General features: G+C 38.4%; 1 protein-coding gene across 3 annotated transcripts; it reads left to right on the forward strand.

Moving 5' to 3' along the window:
• Positions 1 to 526: 526 nt before the first annotated feature.
• Positions 527 to 17,683, forward strand: LOC147540004 (Calcineurin-like metallo-phosphoesterase superfamily protein). 3 transcript variants are annotated; one of them, XM_086640521.1, is made up of 13 exons: positions 527 to 921; positions 12,035 to 12,097; positions 12,181 to 12,359; positions 13,387 to 13,522; positions 13,907 to 14,003; positions 14,693 to 14,752; positions 14,840 to 14,940; positions 15,358 to 15,389; positions 15,503 to 15,560; positions 15,883 to 15,957; positions 16,031 to 16,188; positions 16,445 to 16,720; positions 17,074 to 17,683. In XM_086640521.1, the coding sequence occupies exons 1-13, from the start codon at positions 766 to 768 to the stop codon at positions 17,309 to 17,311; spliced, it is 1,629 nt and encodes a 542-aa protein (XP_086496647.1). In that variant the 5' UTR covers positions 527 to 765; the 3' UTR covers positions 17,312 to 17,683. The 3 variants fall into 3 exon arrangements, 2 of the variants coding, with proteins under 2 accessions (XP_086496647.1, XP_086496648.1); XR_015225215.1 differs by having other exon boundaries at positions 566 to 921; positions 16,305 to 16,720; XM_086640522.1 differs by having other exon boundaries at positions 677 to 921; positions 12,030 to 12,097.
• Positions 17,684 to 19,634: the final 1,951 nt, after the last annotated feature.

Here is a 19,634-nt window from a genome sequence, read left to right on the forward strand (position 1 = left end):
TTTTCTCAAAGGTCAGCACTTTGGGGAAAGCTAAATAGTTTCCGGGGTGTGAAGACTTGGTAAAAAATTGGTCAATTTTGTTTGACAATTTTATTTAGAGGGAAAGCAAAATAGCTTCTCCACCTCAGCTCTCTCTCTCTCCACCTCACTTCTCTCTCCCTACCATTCTCTCCGGCGACCAAGAAAAAAAAAATTCACTCACACTCTCTCTCTAGAAACTCCGGCGAAGGGTTTCCCCTTCGCCGGAGTTTCTAGAGAGAGAGAGTGAATTTTTTTTTTCATGGTCACCGCCCAGAAAATTTTCTGGTCGGCGACCTAATCGGAGAAGACAAAGAGGTGAGGTGGAGAGAGAGTGAGGTTGAGTGTTTTTTTTTATTTCCCCTTAAAATTTATTTCCTCGAAAAATTTCTATAATTCTACATGTTCCCTTTAAAATTTCACACCCCAGAAACTATCTAGCTTTCCCCAAAGGGCTGGCTGGCCTTTCTCAAAACACTGAAATGTTTTCAAATCTGTGATACCCCTTATTACGTCACCCAAGAGGTTGGCCTGTCCAAACTCTCTCTATAGTGAAGTAACTCTCACTTCACTATGCGCCTGTGCGTGTACATCACCCAAGTTGAAGTCAACCTTCAGCTTCCAATTAAAAAAAGTACTATTCCAGATCAAGGAAGAAGAAGAACTCTCTCTGATTAATATCTAGAGAGAGAGAGAGAGAGAGAGAGAGTAGTAAGCTAGAGAGAGAAATTAAATTGAAAAAGAAAGATGGTGCAGCAAGGAGGTGGATTGACGAAGTTGACGGTGATATTATGCTGTGTTTGGGCATTTACACTTCTTTATGGAGAAATGATAGCATTTTGGATGCCTTCAATCTCGAATTGCTCTTGGCCTCATCTACCATCATCCTCTACCAATCATCAGGTAACCAAAATATATATATATATTGATTTTCTCTTACTAAATTCTAGATCTGTCTTTCTCTCTCTCTAGATCTAATTCTTTATCTCTTTGGCTGCTAATTTGCATGTGATGAAACTAGTTGAGATATTGATACCATAAGTTGTTGATTGATTATAGAATTGAGGATAGGAAAAGTTTAGACTTCGGATTGACTTTTTGTCGCAAAAATAGGGTTTTTCTTACAAGATACTGACTTTGTGTTTGAGTTGCCCATACGGTTAAACCTACTCGACCCAAGCCCCAGCTTTTTCAGGGGAACTTGTTTTTGGAAGATTTTTCTGGTACTATTGTTTCCTTGTGAAATGGTTTAGTTAACATTAGAAATGATTCTTTTTTTTTGTCCACCAACCTTTGTTGCTGTGGTTGGACACTCCCTTTTAAGCCCATGAGGTCGTGTGATCGAGTCTCGGTGGAAGTAGTTTATCATCTAGATTTATCCCATGTAATGGCGTGGGATGGGTGGTTTCTTTGGTCCGGGGGTTTTGGAATACCAGGGTTAGAAATGGTTGGGAAGGTGAATATGGTGGTGGTTATGGTTGTCCTTCTAGTGGGTGAATATGGTGGTTGTTATGGTTGTCATGAGAAATGCCCTTGTTACAAGAAGCTGACATCACCGGCTAAGTGCTTCAGTTCTTACAGTAAGTCGGGCAAGAATTTGGGTGGAGGTGGTGGAGGCTATACTATAGACTGTATGAAGAATTGTAATGCTTACTGTTGTTAGAGAGAGAAAGTAAGATAAAATGGTTTCTTTTGTTACTAGAAAACTTGGAATGTTAGGGTAACCTTCTAAAGAGAGAGAGTGCGAGTGAGTAGCAATAGTAGTGTTTTGGTACTATTGATGGTTCTACTAAGGGCGCCCATACGAGGAGAACCGATCACGATGAAATGCTCTGTAATGGCATTTCATTTCCGCAGGTGGTTTCCGTATGTATGGGCAGTATTCACTATTTAGTAGATAAGATGATTGTGTGTTAGGAATTGTACAAGTTCATATGAGTTTGGGCAAGTAGCATTTCCTTTTGCTTCTTTTTCTTTATAAATTATGTATTAGTCTATCGATTGATATTAATAATATGACGATATTAACAAGAATGTTAAGAATTTTTCTTTTTGTTCTTGGATGGTTATGATTATCTGAAGAAGAAGGCGTCTAGGGTTTATGGAAGAAGAAAAGGGAGAAGACTTACATTAAAAATTCTAATTTTTAGAGGGCATGAGTGAAATATATTAGAGTAATACCCCCATATATAAAATTGTTGTCCATATAAGATTTCTAATTATATCATTTGTCCACATAAAATTATTGTCCACATAAAATTATTGTCCACATAAGATATTTGATTGTCCATATATTGGTCCAATACAGTAAATAAGGTAGATCTAGGAATCGATGGGATTTCAGGCCTCCTAGGATGGCCTTAAGGGTCTTTATATGGCCTTTAGGGCTCAAGATGTCTTAAGTTATAGTGCTCATCCAGATTCAGGATTTATTGCATATTATAATCATGATTTACAATGACATTCAAATGTAATGACCCTTGGAGTCCAATCTAAAAAAAATGGTATTTTTTTGGAGTGGAAACCAATTTTTTTTGGATAATCCATTTTTTTATGGTAGATTTTTTTGTAGATTGGGTCCAACAGTCATTATGTTCGACATGGTATGGATACATCATGAATAAATACATGAATTGAGTAAGCTCAGTAACGACCATCATTAAAGACATCTTGGGCCCTAAAGGCCATATAGAGACCCTTAAGACCGTTTTAGGGCATGAATGCTCATTCTTACCTTCACTTTATTTATGTTGACCAATATATGGACAACCAATTATCTTATATGGACAACTATTTTATGTGGACAACTTGTATAGACAATAGTTTTTAAAGGGACATCACTATATTATTTTTCACTCTTGTCCTCTAAGAATTACAGTTTTATTTTAAGTCCTCCCTCTTTTCTTCCATAAATCCTAAACCTTATTCTTCTTTTTCTTCTTCTTCTTCATCACCAACAAAATTTGTAGAAAGAGAAACTAGCTCGAAAAATCGGGACTAGTCGGCAGACCCGGGCCTAGCTACTAGTCGGGACTACAACGGGACCAGTCGGATTTAATCGGTTATATATATATATATAATATAATATAATAATAATAATAACATTATATAATATAATAATAATAATAACATTATATAATATAATAATAATAATAACATTAAACTAATATATAATATATATTATACAATAATACATAGGTTCCTCATTAGTCTAAAGTTCTACATTATTTTTATTATTGATAAAAGAAAAGATTGAAGGAAGAACTTCTTTCATATAGTGACAGCAGCCAAGAGAGAGAAAGAAGGGAGAGATAATCACGTGGTATCTTTTCACCTACTTTTGACAGACATAGAGAGAGAAAGATGAGGCAGGTAGTAAACACTAAACATGAGAGAAAGATAGAGAGAGAAACAAATCAGTGTATAAGGAAGAAAAGAGATGAAAGGATTGAGAAGGAAATCGAAGGTGACGGAGACTGTTGCTGAACTTCTTACTCTTCTCCTCTAATTCTCTCTCTAACGTTTCTTCTTTTATCTTCAATGGTTGCTGCTATAGCCTATTAGGGCAAGAAGTAGTAGAGAGAGAGGGGGACGGCTGCATAAGGAAAGAACATTAAAACCCTAACTTTAAGTTGGGGTTTTGAAAAAAAAAAAAAAAAAAGAAATAGCTGCTGCCCGAGCCGAGTTAGTCGGCGCCTAGCCAGCCGGGTAGTCGGCTCTAGTCGGCTCCTGGGCGCCGGCTAACTCGGCTGCTGAAATCGACTAGCTGACCGAGTGCTAGTCGATCGGCAGCTAGCCGATTAGTGTGTAAGCGGCGCCTAGGCGCCGCTTTTTAAAGCATAGCTTTGGAGACATTGTTGATCATGACACCAAATAAATCAAAGGAAACTGTTGAAGAATCTTCCCCAAACATGAATTGTTGAACAAAACCAACCCAATCCATGACAGATCTAGTCTTCTTCATGAACCCTAGAAACCCCTGAAATCAAAAAATAAAATCCTAGAAAGTTAATTTTTGGTACCCAAACAACAAGCAGATCTCCTCGTGTTTCGTGACAAACTATAAGAAATCTGCCTATATTTTCGTGGAAAACCCCCAGAAAAAGTAGTAAATTTCCGTAGGTTTTCTACGAAATTCTTGTAACCATCTCTTTCACTTAGAATTTTGCTCATGAAATCGTTTTCTATTATTCCAAACTACAAAAACGAAAATACAAAATAAAAAAAGAAAAGTTAGGATTTTACCTCATCAATATCATTAATTCCTACTATAGAAACGATTGGAAAAACTTCTTTGAGTGGAGATTGAGGGGTTTTATCTTCCTAATCCATTTAGGGTTTGATAAATAAGATAACGAAGTGGTAAAGATTGTAGTTTACTTGTAGTGGCCGTAAAAGAATAAGACTAAACTAAGAAGAAGAAGAAGAATGACAGTTAGGTTTTCTATTTTTAACTGTTGTATTACGGTCCTCAAATTAATTTCTGTTTTATTATTTAAAGCCTTATAAAGTTGTCTCCTTATTAAAGGTTTCTATTTTTAACTGTTGTATTAGTTAATGGTCCTCTGATTAATTAATGTTTTAATATTTAAAGCCTTGTAGAGTTGTCTCCTAATTAAATCAAAGTCAACTAAGAAGAATGAAAGTTAGGCTTTCTATTTTTAATTGTTGTATTAGTTAGTGGTCCTCATATTAATTACTCTTTTAATATTTAAAGCCTTATAAAGTTGTCCCCTTGTTAAATCAAAGTCAATTAAGTTAGGTGGCCAATACGCGGACAAACGTTTTCTTAAATGGACAACTATTTTCGGGCCCGTTCAAATATGTTTGACTTAGTTGACTTTGATTTAATAAGGGGACAACTCCATAAAGTCTTAAATACTAACAGTTAGTAACTTCTGGACCATTAACAAAAATAATAGTTAAAATTGAAAACATAAACGGTCCTCCTCCTCCTCTCTCCTCCTTCTTCTTATTCTTCACTGCAACTAAAAGTAAATTATAGTTTCTACCACTTTCCTTTTTTATATCAAACCCTAATGGATGAAGAAGATAAAACCCCTAAATCTCCACCTGAAGAAGTTTTTCCCGGCGTTTCCATAATACGAATTAATGACATTGATGAGGTAAAACTATAACTTTTACAATGTTATTTTGTATTTTCGTTTGGGTAGTTTGGAAGAATACAAAACAATTTCATGGCAAAAGTTCGAGGTGAAGTAGAAACTCCCAGAATTTCGTGGGAAATCTCCAAAAATTTCCTACTTTACTGGGGTTTTCCCACGAAATCTGGTATGATTTCTTGTGCTTTGCCACGAAACACGAGCAGATCTACTTGTTTCAAAAAAAATCTAGGGTTTTCAAATTTTTGATTTATAGGTTTTACAAGTTGAAGGGGTTATAGGGTTCTTAGATCTTACCTTTCTCTTTAGGAAGATTCTTCAACAATTCTCTTCCCTTTGTTTGATGCCATAATCAACAATTAATGGTGCTTCTCCAAAACAATTCTCTCTCTAGAAATTTGGGTGTTGATGATGAAGATGAAGTAGTAGAAGAAGACCAAACTAACTTAGGGTTTATGGAAAAAAGAGGGATATGTCCAAATAATACATCTAATTTTAAGAGGACTTGAGTGAAAATAATGGAGAGTTGTCCCCTTAGAAAGTGGTGCCCATATAAAAAAAGTTATTTTTTTGATTGTCCACGTAAGATAGTTGTCCATATAAGAAAAAAGGTTGCCCACGTATTGGCCACCTTAAGTTAAACATAGTTTACTTGCACCGGGCCCAAAAATAGTTGTCCATATAACATAATTGGTTGTCCATATATTGGCCACCTTATTTATACCATTTTATGATAAGTAGTTAAAGTTGACTAAATTAGAAATTTTTTTTTATGATTTATATTCTTAACCTTTGTGTTCGATGGTTAAAATGTGTTAGAGCAGTATTAGTTTTCGTGAGGGTGTTGTGTAGTTTCGCGAAAAAACACTTGTCAATCATTCTTATGTGGATCCAACGCTGGAGAGGAATATCTCCATCTAGCATTTTTGTGTAGAGTAATCTCAAAAAAATCTTTTTGATGGAAGATTTATGAAAGTAATCTAAAGAAATCTTTTTGAAAATCTATGAATTTTTTTTTCTGGCAATCTCATTCTAGAGGAGGGGAAATCCCTTCGTCCGACAAGAGGATTCCCTCCCCTTCCGCCAGAAATAGATAAAGATAAAATGGGATGGAGAGAGGAACTATTTTTCTTTTTCACGGTTCGAGAGAAAGAAGATGAAGATGATAGAGAATTGAGAAATAATAAGGGGGACGAGAAAAAAGAGGGGAAAATCTATGAAGTTTAAGAGAACCAGAGAGATTAGAGAGAAAACCGAGATAGAGAAGAGGGAGATCGAGTGAGATAGAGGAGATAGAGATAGAATGAAATATTCTCTGTGTATTCAAATGAAGTATTGTTACATGTATATATAGGTATGTATGAGATAAATAACAATAAAGATTACAAGGAAATCAAATCTAGTTAGTTGTTGACTAAGTCTATTATCATATGTGCATGGGATGCATGGATGTGGACCGGTGGTGGAGGTGCACGATGGGTCTTGGACTGGATCCATGAATGATCCGTAATACTCCCCCTCAAGTTGGAGCGGATGGAGAGAGGACGCCCAACTTGCTAATAATGCTTCGAAATGCTTCAGCGCCTAATGGTTTGGTGAAGATGTCAGCTAGTTGTTCCGTTGTTGGTGTGAAGCGAGTGGAAATGAGTTTGGATTTTATTTTCTCACGGACAAGATGACAGTCAATCTCTATATGTTTGGTGCGCTCATGGAACACCGGATTTTCAGCTATGTGTAAGGCAGCTCGATTATCACAATAGACAGACATAGGATCAGAATGATCAATGCCGAGATCGTGAAGAAGATACTTCAACCATTGAAGCTCACATGTAAGTGAAGCTAAAGCTCGATATTCAGCTTCAGCCGAAGAACGAGCGATGGTAGATTGTTTCTTTGATTTCCAAGAAAGTGGACTAGATCCTAGCATGGTAATGTAACCGGTGGTGGATCGACGTGAAGTGGGACAACCCGCCCAATCCGAGTCGCTAAAGCCCGAAATGTGAAGTGGGCTAGAAGAGGAAAGGAAAATACCGTGGCCAAGAGAACCTTTGAGATATCGAAGTACTCTATGGGCGGCATCAAGATGAGTTGACCGTGGAGATTGCATAAATTGGCTTAAGTTATTGACGGCATAAGTAATGTCAGGTCTTGTAACGGTAAGGTAAATGAGTCGACCGATAAGACGTCTGAAAACGGATGGATCGTCAAGAGGAGTACCGTCCTCATGATTGAGTCGTGACTTCTGTTCCATAGGAAAGGATGAAGGACGGGAAGCCGTAAGGCCGGAATCCTCGAGGATGTCTAAAGTATAACGACGTTGGCATAAAAAAATCCCTTTGGAAGAACGGGAGACCTCTATTCCGAGAAAATATTGTAATCGTCCAAGGTCTTTCAAGGAGAAAGTTTGATCAAGAAAATTCTTTAATTTAGAGATTGCAATGTCGTCGGAACCAGTGATAATAATATCGTCAACGTAGACGAGTACATAAAGAGAAGTTGAATCTTTAGTGTAAGTAAAAAGAGAGTAATCAGCGAAAGATTGAACGAAACCTCGAGAAAGCAAGACAGAGGAGAATTTTGAGAACCATTGACGTGAAGCTTGTTTTAGACCGTACAATGATTTGTGAAGTTTACAGACACGTGTCTCCCCCTTAGTGGAAAAACCAGGTGGAGGTTTCATGAAAACTTCCTCATCAAGATCACCTTGAAGGAAAGCGTTATTGACATCGAGTTGATGTAAAGTCCACCCTTTAATTGCGGCAATAGACAGAAGCATGCGAACTGTAACAAGTTTTGCAACTGGAGCGAAGGTATCGGTGTAGTCCAAGCCTTCAATTTGAGTGTAGCCCTTGGCCACAAGTCGAGCTTTATATCGCTCAATGGAGCCATCTGATCGATGTTTGATCTTATAAACCCATTTACAACCAATGGGCCGTTTACCTGGAGGTAGGTCAACAAGTGACCAGGTTTGATTGGATTCCAATGCAGCAATTTCTTTAGCCATGGCGTCTTTCCAATAAGAAGAAGTCATAGCTTCCGTGAAATTGCGTGGTTCGGTGTTAGCTAATACGGATGTAAGAAAGACTCGATGTGAAGGTGAAAAAGAGTCAAATGAAATGAAATTGGTGAGAGGAAAGGATATCTCGTTGTCGGAAGATGGAGAAGATTTTTGTAAAGCCGAACAAATGTAGTCACCCAAATGCGAGGGTAGTCGACGGGGTCGTTGAGAACGACGAGTAGGAGTAATAGGATCGTGGTCCTGTGATGACATGGTTGTGTCACAAACATCAGCCAGGGAAGTACCGGGGTCTGTGTGGGGTGCCTGCAGAGATACAGGAGCAGGCCGAGAAGAATTCAAGGGAGGGTCGTCTGGAGTGCCCATATCAGTGGGTAGCGGTTGGACGTCCAGCAGATTGGGAGTGGAATTGATAGGGGGGTTGCCTGTAGAAGGCGGACCAGAACTTAGAGATGACGAACCAGAACCCGAAGACAGTAAGGTTGGTCGAGTCATGGTAAATGTACCATCGTCCGGGATTGAAACGAAAGGACGAGAATGAATAGGTGAAGGCAACGAATTATTTATGTGTTGCATTGGAAATGTTGTCTCATGAAATACAACATCTCGGGAAATGATAATTTTCTTAGTCGCAAGACAAAGAACTTTGTAGCCTTTTTGGCCATGAGGATATCCGAGAAAGACACCCGGAATAGCTCGAGGATCTAATTTGGTTTTAGGGTGAGGATTCCGAGCAAAACATAAGCACCCAAAAACGCGAAAGTGGGAAAAAGAAGGAGGGGAACCGGGTAGTTTCTCGTGTGGAGACTTACCATTTAAAATAGGGGTTGGTAGTTTATTAATGATATATACGGCGGTTAAGACACATTCTCCCCAAAATGATAGTGGGAGATTGGCTTGAAGGCGAAGAGATCTTGCTACTTCCAATATATGGCGATGTTTACGTTCGACAACCCCGTTTTGTTGTGGGGTGTAAGGACAAGAACGTTGGTGAATAATGCCATTATCATTTAACCATTTTTGAACATCTTGGTTCAAAAATTCAGAGCCGTTGTCTGAGCGGAAGGTTTGTATTTGAGGAAAAATAATGTTTCCCTTACCGGAACTTAAATTAGATAATTTAGTGTTAAATTGTGTGTTAACATAGTTGGAGAAGTTTGATAAGAAGGATTTAGTGTCCGATTTATGACCTAGTAAAAACACCCAAGTACATCGAGAGAAATCATCGACAAGGGTAAGAAAGTAACGACAACCTGTAGATGAGGGTATGGAGAATGGACCCCATAGATCCGCATGAAGTAATTCGAAGGGGCGAGAGGTACAAGAAGTACTAATCGGAAATTGTAAACGTGTTTGTTTAGATAAAGGACAAACTTCGCACGGTGTTTTATTAATTGAATCAACGGAAATACATGAAAAATTACTAGATAAATACTTTAAACGAGATAGACTAGGGTGACCTAAACGAAAATGCCATAAATTGGAAATAGAACTACAACTAGAAATTGCCGAAAATATTCTAGGTTCCGTGCGAAGGAAATAAAGGCCCTCGTTGAGATCACCATGTCCAATCTTCTTTCCCGTCGTTGGGTCCTGAAAGACACACGAATGAGAATTAAAAGTTATTTCACAATTAAGCGATTTAGATCTTTGAGAAACGGAAATTAAATGGAATTTGAAAGAAGGAATATGAAGTACTTCATGTAAAGTGAAAGAATTAGAAAATGTTACAGAACCAATATGCAAAACACGAACCCTTGTGTCGTCGGGTAGACGTACATAATAATTCGGGGGTGCTGGTAGATAGTTCGTGAAAAGAGAAAGTGAACAGCAAATGTTCTTGGAGGCGCCTGAATCAATGATCCAGGGGGTGTGTTTAGAAAACATACCTGTGAAGTTCACTGTTGGGTCGGAAGCAATGGGCTGTGGAGAAGCAACGGTGGTGCCTGTAGAAACGGAAGAAGGAGCTGGACGTTGCTGGGCTAAGTAATTACATAAGTTAGCATACTGTTCAGCACTCATTGAAGTTGCTAGAGGCGCCACAGGACCATTCGGTTGGACAGAAGCAGCTACCGGTGCATTTTGTCGACGAGCAGGGTAACCATGGAGTTTGTAACAACTCGATTGGAGATGTCCATGGGTACGGCAGTAGTCACAAAATGGCCGAGGTCGTTTAGGGCGCGGGTTATCCGTTTTGTCAAACCTATCCAACCTATCCGACCGAGAGGAGTTATTGAAATTTGAACGAGACACGGCGAGGGCAGCAGCCTCTGGAACAATGGGTGAATCATTCATGAGGTGTTGTTGAACCTCTTCCTGTTTTACCAAGCTATGGATACGTAGGATCGATGGGAATGGGTCCATAAGCAAGATTTGGCTACGTATGGCCGAAAACCTATCGTGTAAACCTTGGAGAAACTCCATTGCCCTATCTTGGTTACATCGCTCTAAAACAGATTTGCCGTGACCACAGATGCACGGTTCAATGGCAGTAAGCGATTGGAGTTCGTCTTGAATGGATTTGAGACGAGTAAAATAAGCCGACACATCCAATCCGTCTTGTTTCAACGACGAGATAGCTCGTTTCAATTGGAAAACCTTTGGAGCGTTTGTTTGATGAAAACGCTCGTGAAGATTCTTCCAAATGTCGGCAGCACTCTCGTCATATAAAATAGACTGACGGATGTCTGGATCAACAGAGTTTAGTATCCAACTCGTGACAAGGTCATTACAACGATCCCAAGAATGTAACTCATTGGGATCAGTTGGTCGAGGAATCGAACCATCGACAAAAGCAAACTTGTCCTTTGCTCGAAGGGCCATTTTCATGGCACGAGACCAAGCAGGATAGTTGTCACCCGATAAGAGGGGTGTTATCAAAATCGTGGTGGGAGAGTCGGAATGGTGCACATCAAATGATTGAGTTCCGAGAGAGGGATTGGTACCTGAGATTTCAGTTGAGGAAGCCATGATAATCAAGAAAAAGAAAAAAAAACTAGAATTGCTCTAATACCATATGAAGTTTAAGAGAACCAGAGAGATTAGAGAGAAAACCGAGATAGAGAAGAGGGAGATCGAGTGAGATAGAGGAGATAGAGATAGAATGAAATATTCTCTGTGTATTCAAATGAAGTATTGTTACATGTATATATAGGTATGTATGAGATAAATAACAATAAAGATTACAAGGAAATCAAATCTAGTTAGTTGTTGACTAAGTCTATTATCATATGTGCATGGGATGCATGGATGTGGACCGGTGGTGGAGGTGCACGATGGGTCTTGGACTGGATCCATGAATGATCCGTAATAAAATCTTTTTTTGTAGTTTGAAGGTGATGAAGTAGATAAGGTTGAGGAAGCTGATGACAGAGAAATAGTAGAGAGGACAAGGAAAAAATAATAATTTAGAGAAGGGTATTTTCGAAAAGAGAAACTTTAAGTTACAATTTCAGACTACACTTTTTGTTTACTTATAGAAAAATGTAAGGTTATGTGTGTGTGTGTAACAGTGTAAAGCAGAGGGTAAAATCCAATTTAAGTTTTTTTGCTTTGCAATTTCAAACTTGTCGCTTGCCAGGTTATGTGAGACCATAAGTGTGTCATGCAAAACACAAATATATTTTTCTTGAATTTATAGGTCATAAGCGAGTATTATTGTACGGAAACCTATGAGTTGTACCCGAAGGTGGTCTAGCTATGCCTAAACTATAACAAAATTATTAATTTTTGACTTTTTGTTGTGTTCAATAGAACTGATGCAACTAGGAAAAGAGCGAGAAAAGATTGAATATAAGAAATCTAATGTCTATTTTCCATGTATTCTAATGTGTGCTATTCGACATGAATTTTTACCTTCTCTATGTTGCTAGTGCAGGTGTCACATGGAAAATCTTATGTAGATGATCATTTGAAGGTTGCCGTCCTTGCTGATCCTCAGGTAAGTACATATCATGATTTTTTATTGTAAATTTTTTTTTTCTGATCTGCATTATAATAAAGAAATCTTGATTCCTGTAACAGCTTATGGACCATACATCCCTTAGACTTGCTCCAAAATCACTTGCTCTTGAGGCTGCACAATTCTACACAGATTTGTACATGAGGAGATCATTCCTTGGTTCAATATTGCCATTCAAACCGGATCTTATTCTGTTCCTCGGTGATTATTTCGATGGGGGGCCCCAATTGGCAGATGAAGAGTAAGGCATGAGAAGTTCTAATTCACCTCTGCTAATTTGTAAATTGCTTATTTTCTTAAAATCGGAAAACTTACGGTACTAAACAGAGAACTCAGGTACCCTATGGAAAACAGTTAAAATTGGTATTTGAATCGCCCATATGTTCTATGAACTGTTTCTTGCATACAACTTTCTGTCAACCATTTCAACCTACCTCTCCTTACTAACGCAATGCAGCTTCCGTGTTCGATGTCTTAAAACGACGACACATTTAACAAAATGGCCTGACAGTCCTCGTAGCTGAGCCACTGAGTTCTGGTTTTCGTTCTAATCTGCCATATATTGAAGTGTCTGTGTGAGAATAGTCCTAGATGGGAGAATGGGTATCTAACAACCAAGAATATAAGGTCTAGGTCCTCTCCACTTATTGCCAATTGGTTTTAAGTTGGATGGCCACAAACTTAACATGGTATCAGAGCTAGGCCCACACGTGATAGTGTTAAAAGACACATGTGCTCCACGTCGCCAATTGGTTTTAAGTTGGATATCCACAAACTTAACAGTCTGGCTGCTGGATTTGACTGATAGTTGACCGAAATAGTAATAATAAATAGGGCGAGACAGCGGCTGCCTTATATATTAGTTTGTAAAATAAAAGGTTTAAATGAGCTGTGGCAATTTACTCCTAATTTTTCCTTCTTTTTGGTTGAAGATCTCTGTGATGGACCTAGAGCTGTTCTAAATGTTGTGAACATGGCCTATTAGTGACCCAGTATTTCAAATGTACCCTAAGTGTATTCCAGACTTCCAGTATTACGAATAAACATTGTGTCAATGAACGAAGTATGTAATCATATCCACGGCATTAGCCTGTGATATTGTATTCATCTCACCAACAAATTTCTGTTTTTCTTGTATCATTACTGAGTTGTGCCTTGTTTCTTGATATGCTTGGCGTATGTATTTCAGAAGTGGCATTGCTTTTATTATTGTTGAAATAAGTGTAGTTTCCCTAGATGCAATTTTGGTGACAAAATCTGTTTAATAGGTGGCAGACATCATTGAGCCGTTTCAAGCACATATTTGATCTGAATCACAGAGGAAGACATTCAGACATTCCAATATACTACATTTCCGGGAACCATGATATTGGCTATTCCGCTATCTTCTCTGGTAATCCAAAGGTAAAAACAAAGTAATCTTCTATTTAGCACAGTTCACAAAATGAGAGTTTGACTTACCACTTTCTTCATGCCATTCATGGTACCAAATTATAAATTGTTGTCTCAGTTATGGTCGAACTAAATGGTAAAGTAAAGCATATATCATCAAATCTCCGTTTTGAATCCACCTCCCAAATCTTGATCATTTCTGAAAATAGTGATTGCTTCGGACTGCACATAGTTAAAATGACAATAACAATCGAGAAATTGGTAATGAGGTTGCGTAAATTGTGTTGAAAAGAATAAAATTTGACAACTGCAAATTGAACTAGCTATCTTCTGTTACTTATTTATATTTCCTCTCTAAGTTATTATTTGTGGGTTGTTTCATTCGCGATCATTCAGGTTATTGGCCGTTACGAAAAAGAATTTGGAGCTCGAAACTATCGCTTTACTGATGGAGAGGTGGAATTTGTTGCAGTTGATAGCCAAACTCTTGATGGTAAACTATGAAGCTATTAGTCATTAACTTTTTCCGTCTTCTTTGAGAATGATTTTCTCACCATGGGATAATTATCTTACCAAAAACAAAGCATTTGAGTAACAAAGAACCTTGAAAAACATTTAAATTGTGTCCCTTTCATGTAACCGTGATCTCCATCACTTAAGATAATATAGTCATTTGTAATATACCTCAATTACCTTCATTTGGTGCCATGGCTGTGAATAGATGGAACATGGGCCTGCAGCCTCGGCTCCAACTTTGAATCAATGCCACACCAATCAGGGGCGTACATTATATTCTGTTTCAGAATGATATTTATATCTATTGGGATGTGAAAAAGGAAGTTCATGTGTAAAGCACTTAGCCCCATATTGTGTAGGATAACCTTCCAGACCTGGGCTATAACATAAACACCTTTTCTTACATTTCATCTAGACCTTTTGAGTGGGTTTGGTGCTTGATTGGTCAGGTGCAGAAACCTGGGGTGGTCTATAGCAGGCCCATGCCAATGAAAAACCTTACGTGGAACTAGGCCAGTGGCGCCTCAGTCGAGGACAATATGGCTGGTATTGAGACGGGTTTTAGATCATATTGTCACATTAGTAGTTCTAGGAATGAAGTAATTTGCTACCTGGGAAGTAGGAAAAGAAATACACACTGAAGAGTAGTGGATCTTAAATTTGCAGCGGTGAAAGATGGAAATATGACATCCGCTACCTGGAATTTCGTCAAAAGTGTTGCTGCTGGTATGTGATGTTTAACCTTAACTATTTGATCTTGGGATATATTGTTCGTAATTTCAGATAACCTGATGAAACCTTCTGCCTTCATAGATGTTGTGGTGAAACCAAGGGTGTTATTGACTCATATCCCATTGTACCGACCTGATTGGACTTCTTGTGGCCCACATCGTTCTTCTCCAATCATCAATCAGGTTAGTAGATGGAGTTGCAAAAAAGTTATGTTTTCGTGATTTTAGAACTGATATTTCAGGACAGCTATTTGTAGTTCAGCCTACCCCACCAGTTGGTTCCAAAATATTGATTTCTGTTGTCGGCTCCATAACACGAAAAAAGCAATCAGAAGTCTTGTTTGCAAATTTTTAGGTTACTCTTTTTTATTAAAAGTTGTTATTGATTATTAGTTGCAAATTAGCAATATTAGGTGACTTTTTTTTTAACATTAATAAAAGGGGCCTCAATTTCAAAGTCCGCTTTAGGGCCACCAGATCGTAGGGCCAGCCCTCCCTGAAATATCTTCTAACTGTGTTGTAACATGCCCTTTCTTGGTCCGAGTCAATCGTTGCCTTTGCCCGTTAGTTAAATTTGCCTAATTTCTTCTGTATATACAGAGAATTTCTCGTGCCTTCGATCAACAAGTAACGTAAGTCTTTCTTCTGTCGCTAATTTTAGTGCCTCCTCTAAACTACTTCAGTTTATACCTTTTAGTTCGGATTGTATGCTAGATTAGAGTTCTAACACATATGCTTGTAACAGTTATCAGAATTATCTATCTGAAGAAACGTCACGCCTTCTACTAGACTTGATCAAACCTGTAAGTTCTCTTTCCTTTTCTCTCTTGGTATTGTCATGGTCATGCCTCAAAAAAAAGTCATTTTAATTTTGAACTTAAATTTGGTTTCCTTCTCACACTGTAGTAATTGAACTAGCTGCTTTTACTTTTAGTGTAAGGAATTTGTGGGAACCACATATTTGTCGCCAAATTGTGTAAATTCTTCAAACCACGAATGATCATGCCAATGATTGAATAACACCGAGTAAGATCATAGTTAAAAAAATGTGGTCAATGGGGTAGATACGAATACGAAAAAGTACAAAGTTCTTAACAAAAATTAAAGATTTGTGACATGCTGCAGATTATTGTTCTGTCTGGACACGATCACGATCAATGTACCGTGACACACCGAACACAACACGGGCTCATAAAAGAGGTAAGCACCCGATAGTTTGTTCATCTATGGTTTTTGGCAGTGATAGAATATCTGAGTTACTCTCTACACGCAGCACACTCTCGGAACGATAAGTTGGCAACAAGGAAACTTGTATCCATCATTTATGCTACTCACTGCAAGTAAATTTGCAGTTTCAAATGAAACCAAATTGGAAGATACAGTATCGACTCAGTTGTGTTTTCTTCCGGTGCAGCTACACATTTACATAGGGTAATGTCCTCGTAATAATAATGAACAATATCATTGTTTGGGGTTTCAAAAAAAAATATATCATTGTATATATATTATATTTATATTGGGTTCAAAAACTTGTTGACGACCTACAGGAACTTTATCCTCCCTGTAAATGCGCGGATCATGTGGGATAGAGGGACTACATGAGTAGCCAAATAAAATGAAGGACGGAAATTTTGTTACTTGATTCTTTTTGTGCGTTGCTAATTCTGATATTATTTGATGTGCACAGGTATATTGTCCTTTTCGTTCTTACACTTCTTGTACTTCTCCTTTGGTCGTTAAATGGGTTCGTTGTTTGGAATCGTTTTATACATTTTCTGCAATCCATCTTAAAGGAACTTCTTAGTAGCGACATTTTTAAGGGTAGACTGAAGGAGAAGGACGAAGAAGATGAGAACTGCGAGTATGAGATGATGTGGGATGCTGAGGGATCCATGCATCTCATCAAGAAAATGTCAACAAAAGCTTCCTTGAGGAGTTCAACAGACTCAGACTTGGTTGCAAGGTGCTCTTCAATATGGTTTTTCCATTTATTTTCTCAATTCTTTTTACACCTAACAAGTTCTCATGCATTAGCATAAAAGTGAGTAAAAATTGATTCAAACACACCGAACCAAATCGAGCAAAACCGCTTTGGTTTGGTCTGCCGTCGGCTTGTCCGTGGACTCTAACATGAGTATCCCAGTCAGAAACCATATTAAAATTTTAAGTCAAATAATTTTACAAGTCATCCATATTATCGATTAAAACTCTCGGTTTTTTTCTTAAGCCATGTTATAGTTTGTTAAATTTTATTTTTTTTCCTATATATGGAAGGAAATATTTACGAAGACCTGTTTTTTTTTTTTTTCATTTTAGAGGAAGTGCTGTTCTACGACCAGCATCAAAGAAACAACACTTAACTGTCGATCAGTCAGATGCATCTGTAGCAGTTGAAATGAATAATGCAGATACACATAATAAGCCAAGTAGAGGGGCAAGGACCAAGATGGTATGCGGAAGATTTCTTCGAATATTGCGAGTACTTGTAGCTATTGCTGTGGTAAACTTACCTTTATACATGATGCTTTTGTCTAAAGATTGGATTGACTTGTAAAAAATACGAGGAGTTAGTGGGGAATGGGTCTTCCCCCGAGTCTTGCTTAGATACTAAAATCTAATTTGGCATCAACTCAACTGTGTACTTTCATGAAGTGTTTTTTGGAGTCCTAATGATTTGGGGCGGTACAATCCGTGCATCTAGTGAGATTCTGAGTTAGACACCAAGCAATTGACTGATTGTAGCAGTTCCGATCCTCAAATAATTACTTCCTCGGACGCCCCTTCTTAATGTAGAAGTCGAAGGTTGAAAACTTGACTGACTGAAGCCACCTTTAGGGGTTTTTTGTTTCTTCTTTTCTAGCTGTTGTTGTTTTTTTGGCCTTTAAAGGTGCCTTACAAGATGTTTATATATAATAAGTTATATTTGTAAGTGTTACTTGTTTTGTTTGTTGGGTTGATAACCAAGTATCAAAGTGCTGCAAACAACTACTTGATCAATTTGTTGTACATCTATCTATTCTAAAAATCCAAAAGTCACAAGCTCCATACTTGGTGGGGGTGCTCAGTTAGTTGTGCATCTACTCTGAAAATCCGGATGTCAAAGGTTCAATACTCGGTGGTTGTGCTAAAGACTCAACATTTGTATCTTGTTTCACTAAAACTCAGATATTTTTATCTTGGTTGTTTAAAGGCTAATATTTTTTGTAAACTTTTTGGATGCAGTTGCAAACATTTCGCAACCCAGTTTCATTCATTTTCCCTTCAATCAGATTGACTTAGGGGAGTCTTTTTTTTAAACCAAAAAGTTCACTTGATTGTTTCTAGTGCCCTAATCTTCATCTTCACCTCTCCTTCACCACCACCATTTCCGACCACCACCACCTCACACAACCTCTTTGTCTCTCTATTGTAATGTCTCTCTTCTCTCTCACCCCCCCCCCCCCCCCCTCGCTCTCTCTCTCTCTCTCACTATTACCATCCCCCTATGTCTCCATCTCCTCTTTTTTCTCACTCTTTCTTTTCTCTTTCGCTACATATTTCTCTCGCTCCTGGTCGGTCAACCACGAGAGATCCGTGGTTGGTCGACCACAAAACCCTCTAGGAGAAGACCGCACGAGAGAGAAAGAGAAAAGTAAGAGAGGGAGAGAAACATACAATGATAGTGAAAGAGCGAGAGAGAGAGAGAGAGAGAGAGAGAACAACATGGGAGATAGTGGAAGAGAAAATGAGAAAAAAATGACATGAGGAGATGAAGATTAAGGGGTAAAAACAAAATAAAATTAATCTTGTTGACCAAAGTCTTTATGCGTCGGAGACATTTCATTACGCCCTAAAGCTGCACCCTTGAAATTTTGTACCCGGAGTAATTTCATTGTTTCGGAAAGCCCAGGACCCATTCGAATGACCCTAACTTAAGGGTGGGAAAAAGACTCGTGAGCCCGGATCCGCCACAAACCAGCCGAGCCTGATGTGTCTGTGGGCACCCGGTGTTTGAGACAGATGCTTTTCGTCAGGACCACCAAGTTTAGTCGGGCAGGCACAGACAAAAGGCTTTAACTAGCCGTCCATCCGAGTCCGACTGATAAGCCTGGTCGATTGATATTTTCGTCTTGCTTAGACAATTTAATCGCATATAGATAGTTATAATCAAATAATATAGTTAGCATTTAGCTGCACTTACACGTATGTGCATGGAAAAACTACGTTTCTTATTTATAAAGTTTTATATCTTTTTCAACTCAAAGAGTTTACAACGTGGGACTATGTTATCGTTATAGAATAAGTTGGCCAACGTTTTGGGGAAAGTAGAAAAGCTTTCGGGGAAGACGGTGAAAAACTAAAAAAAATCAAACCAAACACTCCTCCCAAGTCGCCGGAATTAAGGTGCCGGTCGGAAATGGCCGGCAACGACGTGTTTCTCTCTCTATCTACTCTCTTCTCTCTTCTTTCTTCTCTCTCTCCTCCTCTCATCTATCTGTCACTTTTATCTCTTCTCCCCCCTTTTTTTTAACAGTTCCGGTGAAGGGGTTTTCCTTTCGCCGGAACCCTTCGTCTAGATCTGGAAGAACCAGATCCAGACGAGTTTCCGGCGAAGGGAGATCCCCTTCGCCGGAATATTCGTGAGAGAAGAGAGAGAGAAGAAAAGAGAGAAAAGTAAAGAGAGAAAAGAAATAAGAAAATATAGATAAGAAAGAATGATGTTGATGGTGATTACTGATATTAATCGTGGAACTCGCCGGAATCCGGTGGAGGTCGCTGGAGTTTTAGTTGAGATGAGAGGAGAAGAAGAAAAAATAAAAAATTGAAAGGGTGATGTTTGGAGGAAACAAAAAAAATTGTTTCCGCCCAAAACTTATTGCCCCAGAAATTTTGCTTAT

Source organism: Eschscholzia californica, unplaced genomic scaffold (genome assembly GCF_041429995.1).
Source record: "Eschscholzia californica isolate CP2 unplaced genomic scaffold, dmEscCali1.0.p SCAF_5, whole genome shotgun sequence".
Lineage (NCBI taxonomy): Eukaryota > Viridiplantae > Streptophyta > Magnoliopsida > Ranunculales > Papaveraceae > Eschscholzia > Eschscholzia californica.

Bases quoted from the DNA above. Each gene is read 5' to 3' on its own strand.
- LOC147540004 (XM_086640521.1), top strand. From the start codon at position 766: ATGGTGCAGCAAGGAGGTGGATTGACGAAGTTGACGGTGATATTATGC. The intron at 12,360-13,386 runs GTAAGGCATGAG...TCTGTTTAATAG, and splicing joins CCCCAATTGGCAGATGAAGA to GTGGCAGACATCATTGAGCC. The intron at 16,721-17,073 runs GTGCTCTTCAAT...TTTTCATTTTAG, and splicing joins GACTCAGACTTGGTTGCAAG to AGGAAGTGCTGTTCTACGAC.